This window comes from Notolepis coatsorum (assembly GCF_963971535.1).
Source record: "Notolepis coatsorum genome assembly, chromosome: 9".
Classification (NCBI taxonomy): domain Eukaryota; kingdom Metazoa; phylum Chordata; class Actinopteri; order Aulopiformes; family Paralepididae; genus Notolepis; species Notolepis coatsorum.
Genome location: NC_140173.1, coordinates 8,330,088 through 8,344,944, shown reverse-complemented (window position 1 = coordinate 8,344,944; position 14,857 = coordinate 8,330,088). Strand labels below are relative to the sequence as shown.

General features: G+C 42.6%; 1 protein-coding gene across 1 annotated transcript; it reads left to right on the top strand.

The window, feature by feature from the left end:
- The first annotated feature begins 707 nt into the window (after window positions 1–707).
- nanp (N-acetylneuraminic acid phosphatase) lies at window positions 708–6,354 on the top strand. The gene is made up of 2 exons (XM_084321559.1): window positions 708–840; window positions 5,365–6,354. The coding sequence occupies exons 1-2, from the start codon at window positions 751–753 to the stop codon at window positions 6,004–6,006; spliced, it is 732 nt and encodes a 243-aa protein (XP_084177685.1). The 5' UTR covers window positions 708–750; the 3' UTR covers window positions 6,007–6,354.
- Window positions 6,355–14,857: the final 8,503 nt, after the last annotated feature.

The window sequence follows — 14,857 nt, the reverse complement described above, 5'->3', positions numbered from 1 at the left end:
GTTAAGTTAGACTAGCCTACCTACCTCACTATGAATTGAAAATGGGGGACCCTGATGTAAACAAGACAAACGTCTTTCTCTGGTCTGCATCCCCTTGACAATTGTGTGTATTGAGCCGTACTGTATTGTACCCATTCTGCAATCTGTTAAATAACGTTTTCATTCATTCATCTTTTCACTTTAAGTTTCCTGTTCTGTTCACCTCAATTCAGTACATTGTGAGAGTTGGCTATCTATAGTTTATGTAGGATACAAACCGTATTTTTTTCAACCTCAGCCTGAATACCCATAGAACAAACCATAATCCAATCACCAAGGAATGGAAAAGTTGGTCATGGTGGAAAATGTTGCATGGTGTCTCTCTCACATGCACTGCAACAATGACCACATAGCTCTATGCTCCTAGGCAGCACCAGGACTCACTGGCACGCAAAGGTTTCCTATAGGCTATGACACACACGCTCCCCGGGTTTGAACTGGTTAGCTGTACTTACTGAGTATAACAAGAGCGATGGCGTTTAAAAGAAACTGCAGAAAAGTAATTGTGTACGACTGAATGGGGCGATGATTATCACCCTGTGAAAAACGTAAAACTGTAATCTACTGACGCCCTCTATTGGAGGAAACGAACGGGTGCAATTCGTTTCTCAGAACTACAACCTCCACAATGCAGTTCGCAAGCCACGCGTCCGCTTCCGCATTTAAACAGTTCACAGCATTCATTCATTTATGTAAAAGTGGTCTCTCGCAATGGACGGTAAACCTACTAGGGCGATATTGTTTGATCTGGACAACACGCTCATTGAAACAGCCCGTGCTGGCGGAGTAGCAATACAAAAGGTGAATGAGTCAAGTCTGGGAAAGGATTTGATGTAGCCCGTCCAACAATGTTGGCGTGATTTTACAGCTCCGAAAGGGGCTAGATTTGATGTAGACTCATTGTCATTAAAGTGTATGCTGGTGGTGGAGAACTTGCACTTGTTGACGTTTACCTCTTGACAATTATCTGATTTTGATGTAAGCATAGTTGTTGATGAAACAAGATGAAAGTCTAGGTAATGGTGTGATTATTGTAAATAGTGATAATGCCGTCAAACAGCGACCTCTAGGCAAAAGAGCCCATGCTTGGTATCCCACTTTGTTTATGTTTTGTTTTGGTCTGATGTGTATAGGGGAGGGGTTGCTATTGCTGGCCACACATCAGTCTCTGCTAAGAGAGGTCTGGAATAAGTTACTAAACTCAGACCAAAACAAATGTAAGCAAAGTGCAATACCAAGCAGGGCTCTTTTGCCTAGACTAGAGGATGTTTGACGCCATTACATATTCTATCTTTAATGGGGAATACCACACACTTTAAGAATTCAGATAGGCTGTTTGATTGATTGATTGAAAACTTTATTAACAGATTGCAGAATGGGTACAATACAGTACAGCTCAATACACACAATTGTTAAGGGGATGCAGACCAGAGAAAGACTTTCGTCTTGTTTACATCAGGGTCCCCCATTTTCAATTCATCAGGACATATATGACATACATGACATACAGATAGTCAGTACTGCTACATCTATACATTTATGACATACCAGATTTGCAAATACAGTACTGTTTGTGATACAGAAGTCAGGAAAAGGGAGTATATACATTTGACGTAGAAACTGTACATTGGAGGAGGTTGGGTGGGGGGGGTTGGGTACACTGGGATATTGACAACCATACTGGGTAATCTACATTGGAGGTGGTTGGGGGGGGGGGCACACTGTATATACAAGCAAAACTGTACATTGAGGGGGGGGGGGGGGAGACACTGTACAAACATACAAAATTGTACATTGGACTATTGACAACCATACTAGGTAAATGACTGTACATTGGAGGGGGTTGGGTTACGATATTTACAGGGGCCAGTGTTGAATTGCAGTCTCCCGTAGGTGTCCCTTGAGAGGTTTTGAAAGTGGGTAGTGATCCACATTCCTTTACAGCTTTGGGTAGGGCGTTCCACATTGATGTGGCATAATTGCGAAACGTGTTTAGTCCCTTATTTGAGCCGAATCTGGGTTTAACATGATTTGTGGAGCTCCCTCTGGTGTTGTGATCGTGGTATTCACTGACCTTTGGGAAGTATTTTGACATGTACATGGGTACCTTGGTCGTGTAGTGTATCTTGTAGACCAGGCCCATTGCAAGTTGCTGTACTCTGTCGTCTACTCTAAGCCATCCTAGGTTGTCAAAGTGGGCAGGGGTGAGGTGGGTTCTAGGAGTAAGGTCAAGCAGTAGTCTGACCAGTTTGTTTTGAGATGTTTGTAATTTTGTTTTTAGTGCCTTTGAGGTGCTTTGGTACCATGAGGTGCAAGCATAGTCGTAGTACCCCTGAATGAGTGCTCCTGCCAGAGTCTTCAGGGTATTCTTGTTTACCAGAGAGGAGATCCGGTACAAGAATCGAGTTCGTTGGTTGACTTTTTTTATTACATTGGATGCCATTTTGTCACAGGAGAGATTAGCCTCTAGGATGGAACCCAGGTAGGTAATTTCATCTTTCCTTGTGACAATATTGTCACCCACTGTAACTGAGAAGCCGTCGGTCTTGCTGAGTTTGTTATTTGAACCGAAGAGAATGGACTCTGTTTTGCCCATGTGTAATGATAGTTTGTTATCAGCGAGCCATATGCAGATTCTGCCTAGTTCCGAGCTGAGGGTTTTTTCAACCTGTAACTTGTTCTTGTCAGAGACCAGCAGGGCTGAGTCGTCCGCAAACAGGAACAAGTTGCAGTCACAAGCTGACGACATGTCATTTGCATAAATTAGGAACAGTAGCGGTCCTAGTATGCTTCCTTGTGGAACACCACCCTGTGAGGGGGGGGGATAGGGTACCGTTTACCTCCACCATCTGTTCCCTCCCCTCAAGGTAGGATTGCATCCAGCTCACTGATAGACTATCAAAACCAATTGCTTTTAGCTTGTCAATCAGAATGGAGTGATTGACCGTGTCAAAGGCCTTTTGTAGGTCCAGCATGACCATGCCGCAGTATTTGCCTGCGTCCACCTCTTGTTTGATGTGGTCATTCAAATAGAGAAGGCATGTGTCAGTGGAGTGGGATGTTCTGAAGCCAGATTGGAATTCGTAGATTAGATTTTTTTCCGCTAGGTACTTTTCGACCTGTTCGTAGACTATTTTTTCCATGACTTTCGAGATGGAGGTGAGAATAGAAACAGGGCGGTAGTTGCCTGGGTCTAATTTGCTGCCCTTTTTGTGCAGAGGGGTCACCCTCGCAATTTTGAAGTCCTTGGGGACGTGTCCCTGTTTTATGGAGAGGTTTATTATGTGTGTGATGATTGGGGTGATGGCGGCTGCTGAGTCTCTGAGGAATTTGGAAGGGATGTTGTCGTGGCCAGTGGCCTTGTTAGGTTGGAGGGCGCTCAGTTTATTGAGTACCTCATCTGTTGTTACCATTTCCAGCTTGAAGTCGTCCTTGCGGACCCCTAGGTTTTTGTAGTAAGCTACTATGTGTTCTACCCCATAAAGCCCTGAGTGGGAGGGTAGTTTGTTTACCAGTGTTGTGGCTATGTTTGTGAAGAAAATATTTAAGTAATTGGCTACATCCAGCTTGTCTGTGATGAGCGTGTTGTCCGTTTTTATGTTTTGTCATCTCAGTGCCCCAGGAAAGCCCGGTCATTATTTGTGAACACTCTTCTAAAGCTAGAAATCAGAAATAACTAAAATCTGTGATCTCACCTGAATGTACCAGTAAAATCTGCAGGATACTCCAGGGCTCTGATTTTGTGGGCCTGTAAACCTTTTTCGTGAACTCCTAACTAAGCCAAATTAGTTGTACATTCTAATTTAGACCCGATAGAAATACTAGAATATACATATTATTAGGGCTGTCAGTTTATCGCGTTAATTAGATTAATTAATTACACAGCAAATTATCGCGTTATGAAAATTAACTCAAAATTAATTACAAAAAAAAGTTTTTTTTTTTTTTTTTTTTTTTTTTTTAATAATATTTTTTTTGTATCTCGTTCATTCCATAAGAATGTAGAATACACATTTACAGATTTTTTTTAATATGGTCCATTTGCATGTTCTTGGTATCTGATTCTAGGGACATCTATGAATCTCAGGGAATGTATTCCCAGTGTCAGAAATACTGTGGGCTAGATCCACAAAGAATGGATTGCACAGTGCAAGTTGCACCCTTACTTAATTCATTATGAATTGAAAATGGGGGACCCTGATGTAAACAAGACGAAAGTCTTTCTCTGATCTGCATCCCCTTAACAATTGTGTGTATTGAGCCGTACTGTATTGTACCCATTCTGCAATCTGTTAATAACATTTTCATTCAATCACTCAATCTGCGCTGTGATTGATTGAATGAAAATTTTATTTTGAGTAAATTGTAATGAACCAAATGAGAATATCAATATTTTTTTTGTTATCTTTGACTGTGAATAACACCATGCTCAAATTGACCAGACCTGAAAAATCTAAGCAAATTAATAGATGGAAGATGATTAAACAGAAGGTTTTGTAGATACAGTACTGAATTCTGCCATCCGGACACATGCAATTTGAAATATGATTATAGAATATAGCATATCAGGCATAAAATAGTTATGCGATTAAAATGCGATTAATTAGATTAATTAATTACAAATCCTGTAATTAATTAGATTAATTTTTTTAATCGCCTGACAGCACTACATATTATAGCTCCATCAAATCAGTGTCCCATTCAGTGTCTATGGTGGAGTAGGGACGCACCAACACAGACACTGGTGTCAGATATCGGTCCAATACCAGGTTAAAACGGATACCAGACTAAAATAGGGTAACATTATCAGAATCTGAGAATTTCCCCAAAATGAATACTGATACCAACCTAACCCTAATGAATACTGGTACCAACCTAACCCTAAACCCAGAACTGAGAGCAACGTGACTTGATTTTCTGCATTTTTAACACAGAAGTATGTTATATTTCTGTAATGGGGAAAAAATGTATTAGCCTGATATCTCAAATAATTTTTGTCCACTGACTCAACTGATGTTCAGTAAAAACGATAGATCGGGTCGATACTGTATCGCTGCCAACGGATCGTTCATCCAGGTGACGTCACCAATCTGAGTGTTATCTCTGTGTGTATGTTCACATTTCTATTGACTGAGCCGTCCTGGGACACAGGAATAATGATGTGATAATGGTTTTCTGACCACTCGTTCTGCTAAAACGTGTAGTGAAACGATGGGGCAAAAGTTGAAAATGTCTGCTTTTATTTAATGTGGCTTTTCTTGAACATGTGTTGAACTACACAGTAAATTCCGCTTTTTAATTCCTGATCTATTTTGACTTCCGCAGGTCAGTGAGCTTCTGAAGACCACACTGGGCCATGATGACATCACCATCGGTAACATCTGCGACAGGTTCCGGCAGAAGCTTCTGCACGAGACCTTTGATCCTGCCAACGGCGGGTCCATAGACGAGGTACGGACCGTCCACTGGGAGGACAGCATCCAGGAGCTGGTGGGAAGCTGTCCCAGGCCTTCCTTGGCCACAGAGTGCTACTACCTATGGAAAAACAGTCGCCTGGAGACTCTGAGTCTGTCGCTGGAAATCTGCGACATGCTGAAGGAACTCCGGACGGGATACAAGCTGCTGCTGCTGACCAACGGGGAAACTCAGACCCAGAGGGAGAAGGTGGCGACGACGGGCTGCGAGGAGTTCTTCGACGTGGTGGTGGTGGGGGGAGAGCAGCCGGAGCAGAAGCCAGCGCTCTCCATCTTCACACACTGCTTCGCCCTGCTGGGGCTGCGGCCCGAGGCCTGTGTCATGGTAGGAGACTCCCTGGATACCGACATCGAGGGGGGGTTCCGTGCCGGGGTGCGGGCCACAGTTTGGATCAATGACGAGGGAGGCTCCCCACCGGCGGGTTCTGTCAAACCAGACTATACCATTGCAACAGTGCTCGACCTACCAGATATTCTGGCGGGTTTGAAGTAAGGCCAGATCGGGTCAGACATTTTAATCAAATGCAGAGGGATACTGTGGAAGTGGGGGACTTACTTTTTTTCTTTTTTTTTTAAATACTATTCTATTTGTTGCCAGAAATGTATATCAAGTATTTCACCAAAATGTAAAGTGGATTCATTATGCGCCATAACCTCATACATATCCCAAAAAAATTATTTGGTTGGAGCGTTATCGAGTTGGAATGTACAGTATGATGTCATTATGGCACATATTCCAGAAAGTATTAAATACAGATCAGCATTGCTTGTTGTAGTTAACAAAGAGAGGCAGAGTTGATTTTGCAAAAAAAATAAAAAATTGATTTCTTTTTCTTTTTAACACTTTGATTGCCTAAGGTTAAATTCATGATATACCATCCGTTGCCAGCTCTATTTAACATGGAGAAGTTCCCCTTCTTTGCAGGGCTATAACTTTTTAAATTATATTGCTAGATTGCCATTATTAGGGCCAATTCAAGGTCCTATATGTATTGTTCATGGTGTAGCAACGTTAAACTTTTTCATTCACATATTCATACTAAAATATGGTCTAAAGTATAAGTATGTTTTCATCTCTTTCTGCAGCTTTCTCCAGAACGTGATTTATAGCCCCAAATGCATTATATTGATGATGAAAATACAGTTTGGTAGGAATCTGTGCGAGATCAAAAATTTCAATTGGACGTACTTCTAGAATTTACTACACGTCATCTGATGTTGACCGGATGGGCGAGGGGGCGTTTATAATTCCGTGGGCAACGTTATACCATTCATCTAATGTGGGTCATATGTTCATCATAGCAGTTAGTAAAGAACACGTTAGAATATAACGCTAAAACTCACCCCAGTCTCCTCGGGCCGTTGGGCGATCAGCGTGGGGTAGACAGTTTTCAATTATGGGATGTCGAAATACCGGATCTATTTCCAGGTTGTATAATAGTATATACGTCCAAATCATGTTTTTTTTCGAGTTATTTCCACCCATCGATGTTCACTGTGTGAATACTGAGTCTCTCTAACATTAGCGAGTGCCCGGACCACATATGGAGTGAGTCCTGCCGGGTTAAAGGTTGACATCCGGTTTTTCGATCTGCCGATCGGCCACCAGATGGCGCTCTTGAACCGCTAGAGGATTGAGAGGAGATCAGAACTGTGTGTGAAGGCTGCAGAGGGGAAATATGATTCCGATCACAGATTTTCGGCAGTTAAAGTGTTAATATATTCAAATTTTATTTTCATATTCGAATCCCATGCCCATCGAACGAAGCTTCGAAGTAGGACAGCCCTACAGATCAGTGAAAAAATATATATCATGGCCTTGGTATAGTGATAAAATGATAAGACATTTTATAGTTTGGGATATGCATTATAGGCATAATAAATCAGCTTTATGTTTTGGTAGCGTATTCTTTTAATATATTTAATTTATACATATGAATGATTTTATTTCTGTCTTTTTTTTTTACAAAGCATAGTAGTAGTGTACATACAAATTGAAAAACATTTAAATAAAGAATCCTACTTGAATTCATTTGATGATCAAATAATAGCATGTAAATAAATAGCCTGCTAAGATGTACACGCTAATAAACATCCTTATTCTGCTTGAAATAATACTGTAACGGTCATTCAAATTGTATTTCAGGGCCCCGTTCCTCGTACCTGGTTCAACTAAGCCGATCAAATGTCCTATTAGCCAGCTTAAAGGGGAACTATCTTACTATTCCTTTCACTATTTGGGCAATTTTACACAATTCCTGTGAGTCTATGGAACACATCTGTAAGGTAAAAAAAAATACATTTTGTATTTCTAATCAAGTACTCTAAAGCAGCATTTTTCCACTTCAAGATTTCAAGCTGTTTTGGGCTGGGCTCCGCCCATAAGCGCTTTGAGTGACAGTCACCCACATTCTGCACTGGCAGACCGAGAGAGATATAGAGATTGAGGGGGATACTAATTAATTTCGCCACGGGGGGCATAATCCCACGGGACAATGCATTGGTAACTTGTTTCAAATTACAATATATACCCCTGTGAATATTATTGCACAGATCGGAATACGGGCACGCGTGCATGATATTTTGCGAGTGGAGAAGCCCCATCCCTGCACGCCGGTCGGGAGGTTGTGTGTAAATGCGTGTTTCCCCCTCTCTCTCTCTCCCTCGCTCGTTCTCTGCCGTTTTTATTCTCCGATTGATCTTTGTGACCACCTTTTGTGCCATGCTCACCCCTGATAAGGTGTTGTCCAAAACACATCCTAGGTATGCGACTTCCTCCTTTGCTATTACCTTGATATCTCCTACCACTACTTTGAACCCAGGAGACCTCTTAAGTCGTATGGCAGAGCCAAAAAGGATAGCTTCGGTTTTACCCAGGTGGAGGGATGACTGATCTTGACAAGCTCTAGACTGAGTGACCTCTCAACTTCTCTTTTGTCCTGATGGGAGACCATGAGTGCAGCATCGTTTACAATTTACAATCACATGCAGTTTTCATATCATTGACATATAAAAGTGGTCCTAAAATACTCCCTTGCGGAGTCTGTTGAAGTGAGGAGGGGGCAGGCGTTATTATGCACATGAGAATTGTTTGACGTCAAAGATACGCTTAAGTTTCAGATGACTCAATTCAGTGAGGGAGAATATTGTGAGATGTGAATTGGAACGCGACAAAATGAGAATTAGAGACATAGACCCCATTAATATAAACCCACGTAGCTAGAAAACAATGCTAAACACTGGAAAAGGCCATTTATAAGATAGTTCCCCTTTAAATTAACCCAATGATTGATGTCAGGCTATCTTAGTTTCTCAGTCTGATTTGCGCTCAAACAATCTCGTTAATTCGAACCAGACTTCAGTAATCAGGATAACTGCGCTTACCCGTCCTAGTTCAAAAGGGGGAGGCATCGATCACCGAAACCATGATTTTCTAAAGGGAAAATATCGCAGACAAGTTAAATGCGTAAGTGTTGGGGGAATGTATAGTCTAATTTTAAGTGCCTCATTACCCCAATCAATCAGATTATATTTCTTTTTTTTTTGATCAAATATTTTATTATTATTCACATGAAACAAGACAACACATTAACCACAATCACAGTACATAGAACTTCACAAGAAAATAACAAAACAATAATAATAATACAGACTAACAATTATACAGACAAGAGAAAAGAAAACAGAGTTCAACCTTCTAAATTTTAATTCCAAGGGGTACTATCTAATAAATGGTCTTTCCCAGTGTTCAGCCCCGATTCCCGGCCGTGTGACCCTATATTAATAAAACGTACATCTCCAATCCACCACAAGGACCATTTTTTGAGAACACGACCCGAAAACAGAGCAATGAACCTTCATGAAAAAACAAAAACCTGTAGAGGTGTTCCATAGACTCACAGAGACCGTGTAAAAGTGGCCAAACAGTGAAGAAATAGTTAAATAGCTGCCCCCCCATAATATCCCCAGCTAAACTCAAGATGACAAGACAAAAGACAAGACAGACAAAACATTTCCTCCTCCCCCTCCCAAGAGACCGCCGGACTCACCCGAACACGCACCTCAACCCCGCTCAGCCGCACACTGCGGTCTTTACCTTCTCAGCTGCTGCGAACCATAGGTCAATTCCAGCCTGCCCCACCCCAATCACCCGGGCTGTGGATATCTCAAGATAAATCACATCCAATAGAGTTAGGGACCAGTTAATCATTGAAAGCTTCTCAGGCTCCTTCCATCTCATTGCTATTAGCTTCTTCGCTGCTGTGACGCCCGCTAGGACAACCCTTTTCAGTTGTACGGACGCGGGTAGTGTCGTTATATCGTTCAGGAGTAGCGTAACAGCTGTGCTGTACCTGTACCCAAAAAATCTACGCCCGCTTGCCTCAACGACTACCGCCCTGTAGCCCTCACCTCCATAGCCATGAAGTGCTTTGAGAAGCTAGTGAAGGGCTACATCTGTTCCTCCCTCCCCATCAACCTGGACCCTCTGCAATTTGCATATCGCCCCAACAGGTCCACGGAGGACGCCATAGCCCATGTGCTGCACACAGCAGCATCACACCTGGACAAGAGGCAGGGGAACTATGTGAGAATGCTGTTCATCGACTACAGCTCAGCATTCAATACCATAGTCCCCTCCAAACTCATAGCCAAGCTCAGGGACCTGGGCTTGAACTATGACCTGTGCCAGTGGGTCTTGGACTTCCTGACGGGCAGACCCCAGGTGGTAAGAGCCGGCAACTGCACCTCCTCATCCATCACGCTCAACATAGGGGCCCCCCAGGGCTGTGTTCTGAGCCCCCTCCTCTACTCCCTGTACACACATGACTGCGTAGCACAGCGGAACAACAACACCATCATCAAATTTGCTGATGACACAGTAGTGGTGGGCCTGATCTCTGCCAACGACGAAAGGGCCTACCTGGAAGAGGTAGAGAACCTGTCACAGTGGTGTCAGGAGAACTGCCTCTCCCTGAACGTCAGCAAAACAAAAGAGATGATTGTGGACTTCAGGAGGTCGGGGGTCAAGGACTACAGCCCCCTCAGCATCGACGGGGCACCGGTTGAGAGAGTGAACAGTTTCAAGTACCTCGGAGCCCACATATCCGAGGACTTGACATGGACCACACACATTGACAGTGTTGTGAAGAAGGCACGACAACGCCTCTACTTCCTCAGGCGCCTAAGGAAGTTCCAAGTCAGTCAGAAGATCCTTAGGAACTTCTACTCATGTACAATAGAGAGCATCCTGACCGGCAACATCACCTCCTGGTTTGGGAATAGCACTGCACAAGACCGTAGCAGACTACAAAGAGTGACACGTTCAGCCGAACGCACAATTGGAGGGGGGCTTCCCACCCTCCAGAACATTTACAACAAGCGGTGCAAGGGGAAGGCTAAGAGAATTATTAAGGACTCGAGCCACCCGAACAACTGCCTCTTTGAACTGCTGCGGTCAGGCAAGCGATACCGGAGTCTTAAGGCGAGCACAGAAAGACTCAGAAGAAGCTTCTATCCCCAGGCCATCAGGCTGCTAAACGAACAATAATCGCTAAACGAACAATAATCACTATGCAACAACCATCAAATGCACACAGCACACACACCCACACGCACACACTCACTCAAACAAACAACACACTGCAGCACCCACTCTCCACACTTTAGATCACACAAACACACTTACACTTTATATTTATTGATAAAGGATTTGCACTACAACTCGTACACCTACTGTGAATTGTACCTAAATTGCACCTCGTCCCATTTCTCCATTTCTGCCTTGCACTATATAGTATTGTATATTAGTACACTGCACAGTATTGTATATTGTATGGTAACTACGTCTATTCTGCATCGAACATTGTACATATGTCTAAACTGAACACTGTGACCTCTTTTTTTTACTTCTAATTTTACTATGTTTTTATTTCATACTTATCTTGTCTTGCACAGTCTCTGGAGCGCAACAGTAAGAAGCATTTTGTACAAAAGTATTCTGTACTTCTGTATGACAACTATTAAAGAAACTTGAAACTTGAATGGGATAGTTAAGCCACACAGATCTGAAAGTTTGTCCGTTATTGACCTCCAGAAGCGGGCCACTGGTGGGCAATCCCAATACATATGCCTTTTTTGAGAGCACAAAGTGCACAGAGAGTCGGTTATCAGTCCCATAGCATATAGCTTCCTAGGTGTAAGATAGGTCCTATGAATATAATTAAAATTAATTTGCTGGTGATTGGGGTTGCGGGAAGATAATGCCACATTTGCCCAAACATCATCCCAGTCAAACTCGGGGTCCAACTCCGGGATATCCACACGCCAGATTGTATCCAATGATACATTTTTATACGTGGATTGAATTAAGAGCGTATAAAAGTCGGAGACAAACCCTCTGGATGTCGTCCTGTCCACTATGAGCCTGAGGAAGGGGTGTGGGTGCAAGGCTTGAGCCCACGGTACGCCATGCGCCCTCAGTGCTGACCTTAGTTGAAGGTAAAGAAAGAAGGACTCGCCGGGAAGATCATAAAATTCTCTTAAGTCCTGAAACGCACGGAGGCCGTTCTTATCATAAATATCCTCCAGAGTATGAACCCCCCTCCTTTGCCATTGAGGAATATTAACCGGCTTGTGTCCAACAAGTAATTGCTGGTTATTAAAAATTGGAGAGTCCAGGTGCCAAGGGCATTTAACCCCACACGACCTCTGTACATTACGCCACGTTTGGATCACGTGAGTTATGATCGGTCCATACCTCAGCCGGCATTTCGAAATAGAGACAGTGGAGTACACTACATCCTGCAATCTTAGCGGAGATACCGCCGCCGCTTCTAAGGAGCGCCACGATACAGCCTCTACAGGGTCTAGCCAGCACAAGATTATATTTCTTTAAATGTGCCTGCTGGCAGTAGGCTTAATGGAATGAATCATCGAATGAGATCTTGCTAGAGAAAATAATTATTTAAACTTTCAGAATAAGTAGATAAAAACAAGCCCAAAGAGTATCTAATTGATACGAATTAATAGATACTTATAATATAAGGATATATGTACTATATTATAAATACATGTATGTGTTCCCAAAGTTTTCAGGCCGCGACCCCCACTATTAGGAGGTAGTTGAAACATGCAAACATTCACAGGCACTAATAAGCATTGGGAGGCTTTTAACACGCACAATAACTACACAAAATAACAATAATCAAACAACTATAAAATAATTTTGGAGACAGCGACTCGGAGCTCATCCTCCCCATTCAGACGTGATCTGTACTTTTTTATGTCAGTGCAGAGAATGTTTTTTCGCATAGGTAGGTAGATCCAAATGGCGGATAGCCGTGCGTATTCCCCCTCAATTGATATCCAGAACTCAGCCAGCGGCTTGGACTGAAACACTATTTTTAACTCATTCAGTGCCAGCTATTAGTCTTGGCCTTGTAGCTAACGTGCCAGGTTTCCATTACATATTTTCACTGTGCGTCATTATGTTTGGAGAGCTATATCTATATTATAGCTATGGGGACAATACTATGGTCATTTGACAGTGACTTTCTTCCATCCAAGATGCAAAAAAAGAGAATTTCTTCATGCATACGTTCGCGCGTGGTGAATATAAGTATAATCTCAGAGTGATCCGGGATCATTCCTGGGAAGCGAGTTATAGGGCGCAACGTGAATTCTACTATAAGCGTTGGCGTTTCTTGCCTGGACACACTATTTCCAAATCAAATGTATATAATAGGTAGGGCTGTACCGAATGCTTCGATCATAATGTTGACATTCGAATTCGAAATCAACATTCGAATCTTATTTTTAATTAAACATTTTTTTAAATCATTTGTTTTTTGTCTATTGAATCTGTTTAACACTTTGATTACCAGCAATGCGGTGTGCCTTACCCCCGTTGAATGCCACCACCCACTTCAATGATAGAGCTCTAAACGCATAAACTATGTCTTAAATTATGTGTCTAATCTGCCCGTCGCTTATCAATGACTTGTTTGCAGTCAACATTGTCGAAACGGATTTTTTTTTTTTTTTTTAATCTGTTCATTTCAGTTTTATAGCATTTTGAAAAGCCCTCATTTTCTTGAGTTTCAGGAAAATATAAAGATTCCGTGATAAACGGCATTTACTGGAATACACAAAAAACGTTGTAATCTTTCGGTCTATTTATGAATAGTTTTCAAATAAACGCTAGATTATCGATAGTATATGTGTACTTATGCACGCTAGAGAAGCAATCTGAAAAATCTATTCGCTCATTTCCTGATCAGCGCGCGCACACACACACATGGGGCAAATGCTGATATATAGGTGAAAACAGATCCGATTACCCCAAGACTGGTAAAATAGATTCCTTACCTCATATCAGATGTTCTCCAAAAAGATTATTCCAATTCCTGATCGCCATTCCAAATATCGATCGCGTTTATTGATTCAGCGCTGGGTACTGTTAGTGTAAATATGTATTCTACATTGTTTTCCGGCTCTGCAATCACTTCGGTCTCTTCAGATGACTTGCCGGATAAGTAAAATGAGGAAAGTGGACTCCCCCCCCCCCCCCCATCAGTCTAATCCAATGGGGTGCAGTTACACAGGGAGAGACGATAGGGGGCGGTATTTTCCCAATGGAGCTCAGAGAGAGTTTGGAGCACTAGCGTGAGGCTCGATTGATGAAATATGAATTCAAATCGCTAATAAAAAAAACGACAAACAAACGCTATATAGCGTTGCTGGCATTCAACTGGCGGCATGAACTAACGACTTATAGCGTCCATGGCACTCAAAGTGTTAGACCAATGGGGGTTTTCTTCACAGTTGCAGTTAAAGATTAGGCTACACTAATATTATACTATAAGACGTCACCATCACTTTCATACCAACCGTGCCCTTATTGGATTATTTATGTTGACGAAACTGTTATATTCATTAAAGAAAGTTGATTTAATAAAAGAAAGACTCATTTAATCAGATGAACACTTTGGATGCCACGCCCGAGATTTCTCGGGTTTACCCCCCGCGGGTTGAATGCCCAACACGAGAATACTCAGGTTTTAATTTGATTAGCAATCTGAAATCATATTGCATCAAGCGAGCCTACCGTTGGAGATCCAGTCACCCCAGGCGGCGTCTATATTTATCACAGCCGAAGAGTGCAAGAGAGCTTCCGCATTCTTCGCCATACGCCAGTACGGTAATGCGCATTTCCTTTTCCTTCGCCCAGGTGCTCGCCGCGCATGCGCATGAGGTCGCCGCTTGGTTCGACGCGGTTCAGACCCCCATTAATCACAGATGCCAGAACGCGCCATATGCCATATTAAAGCCAAAGCCTTTGGTTC

What these genes read in the sequence shown, in the direction of transcription:
- nanp (XM_084321559.1), top strand. Translation starts at nt 751, where the DNA reads ATGGACGGTAAACCTACTAGGGCGATATTGTTTGATCTGGACAACACG. An exon ending in GCGGAGTAGCAATACAAAAG is followed by an intron (nt 841 to 5,364) that starts GTGAATGAGTCA and finishes TGACTTCCGCAG; the next exon opens with GTCAGTGAGCTTCTGAAGAC.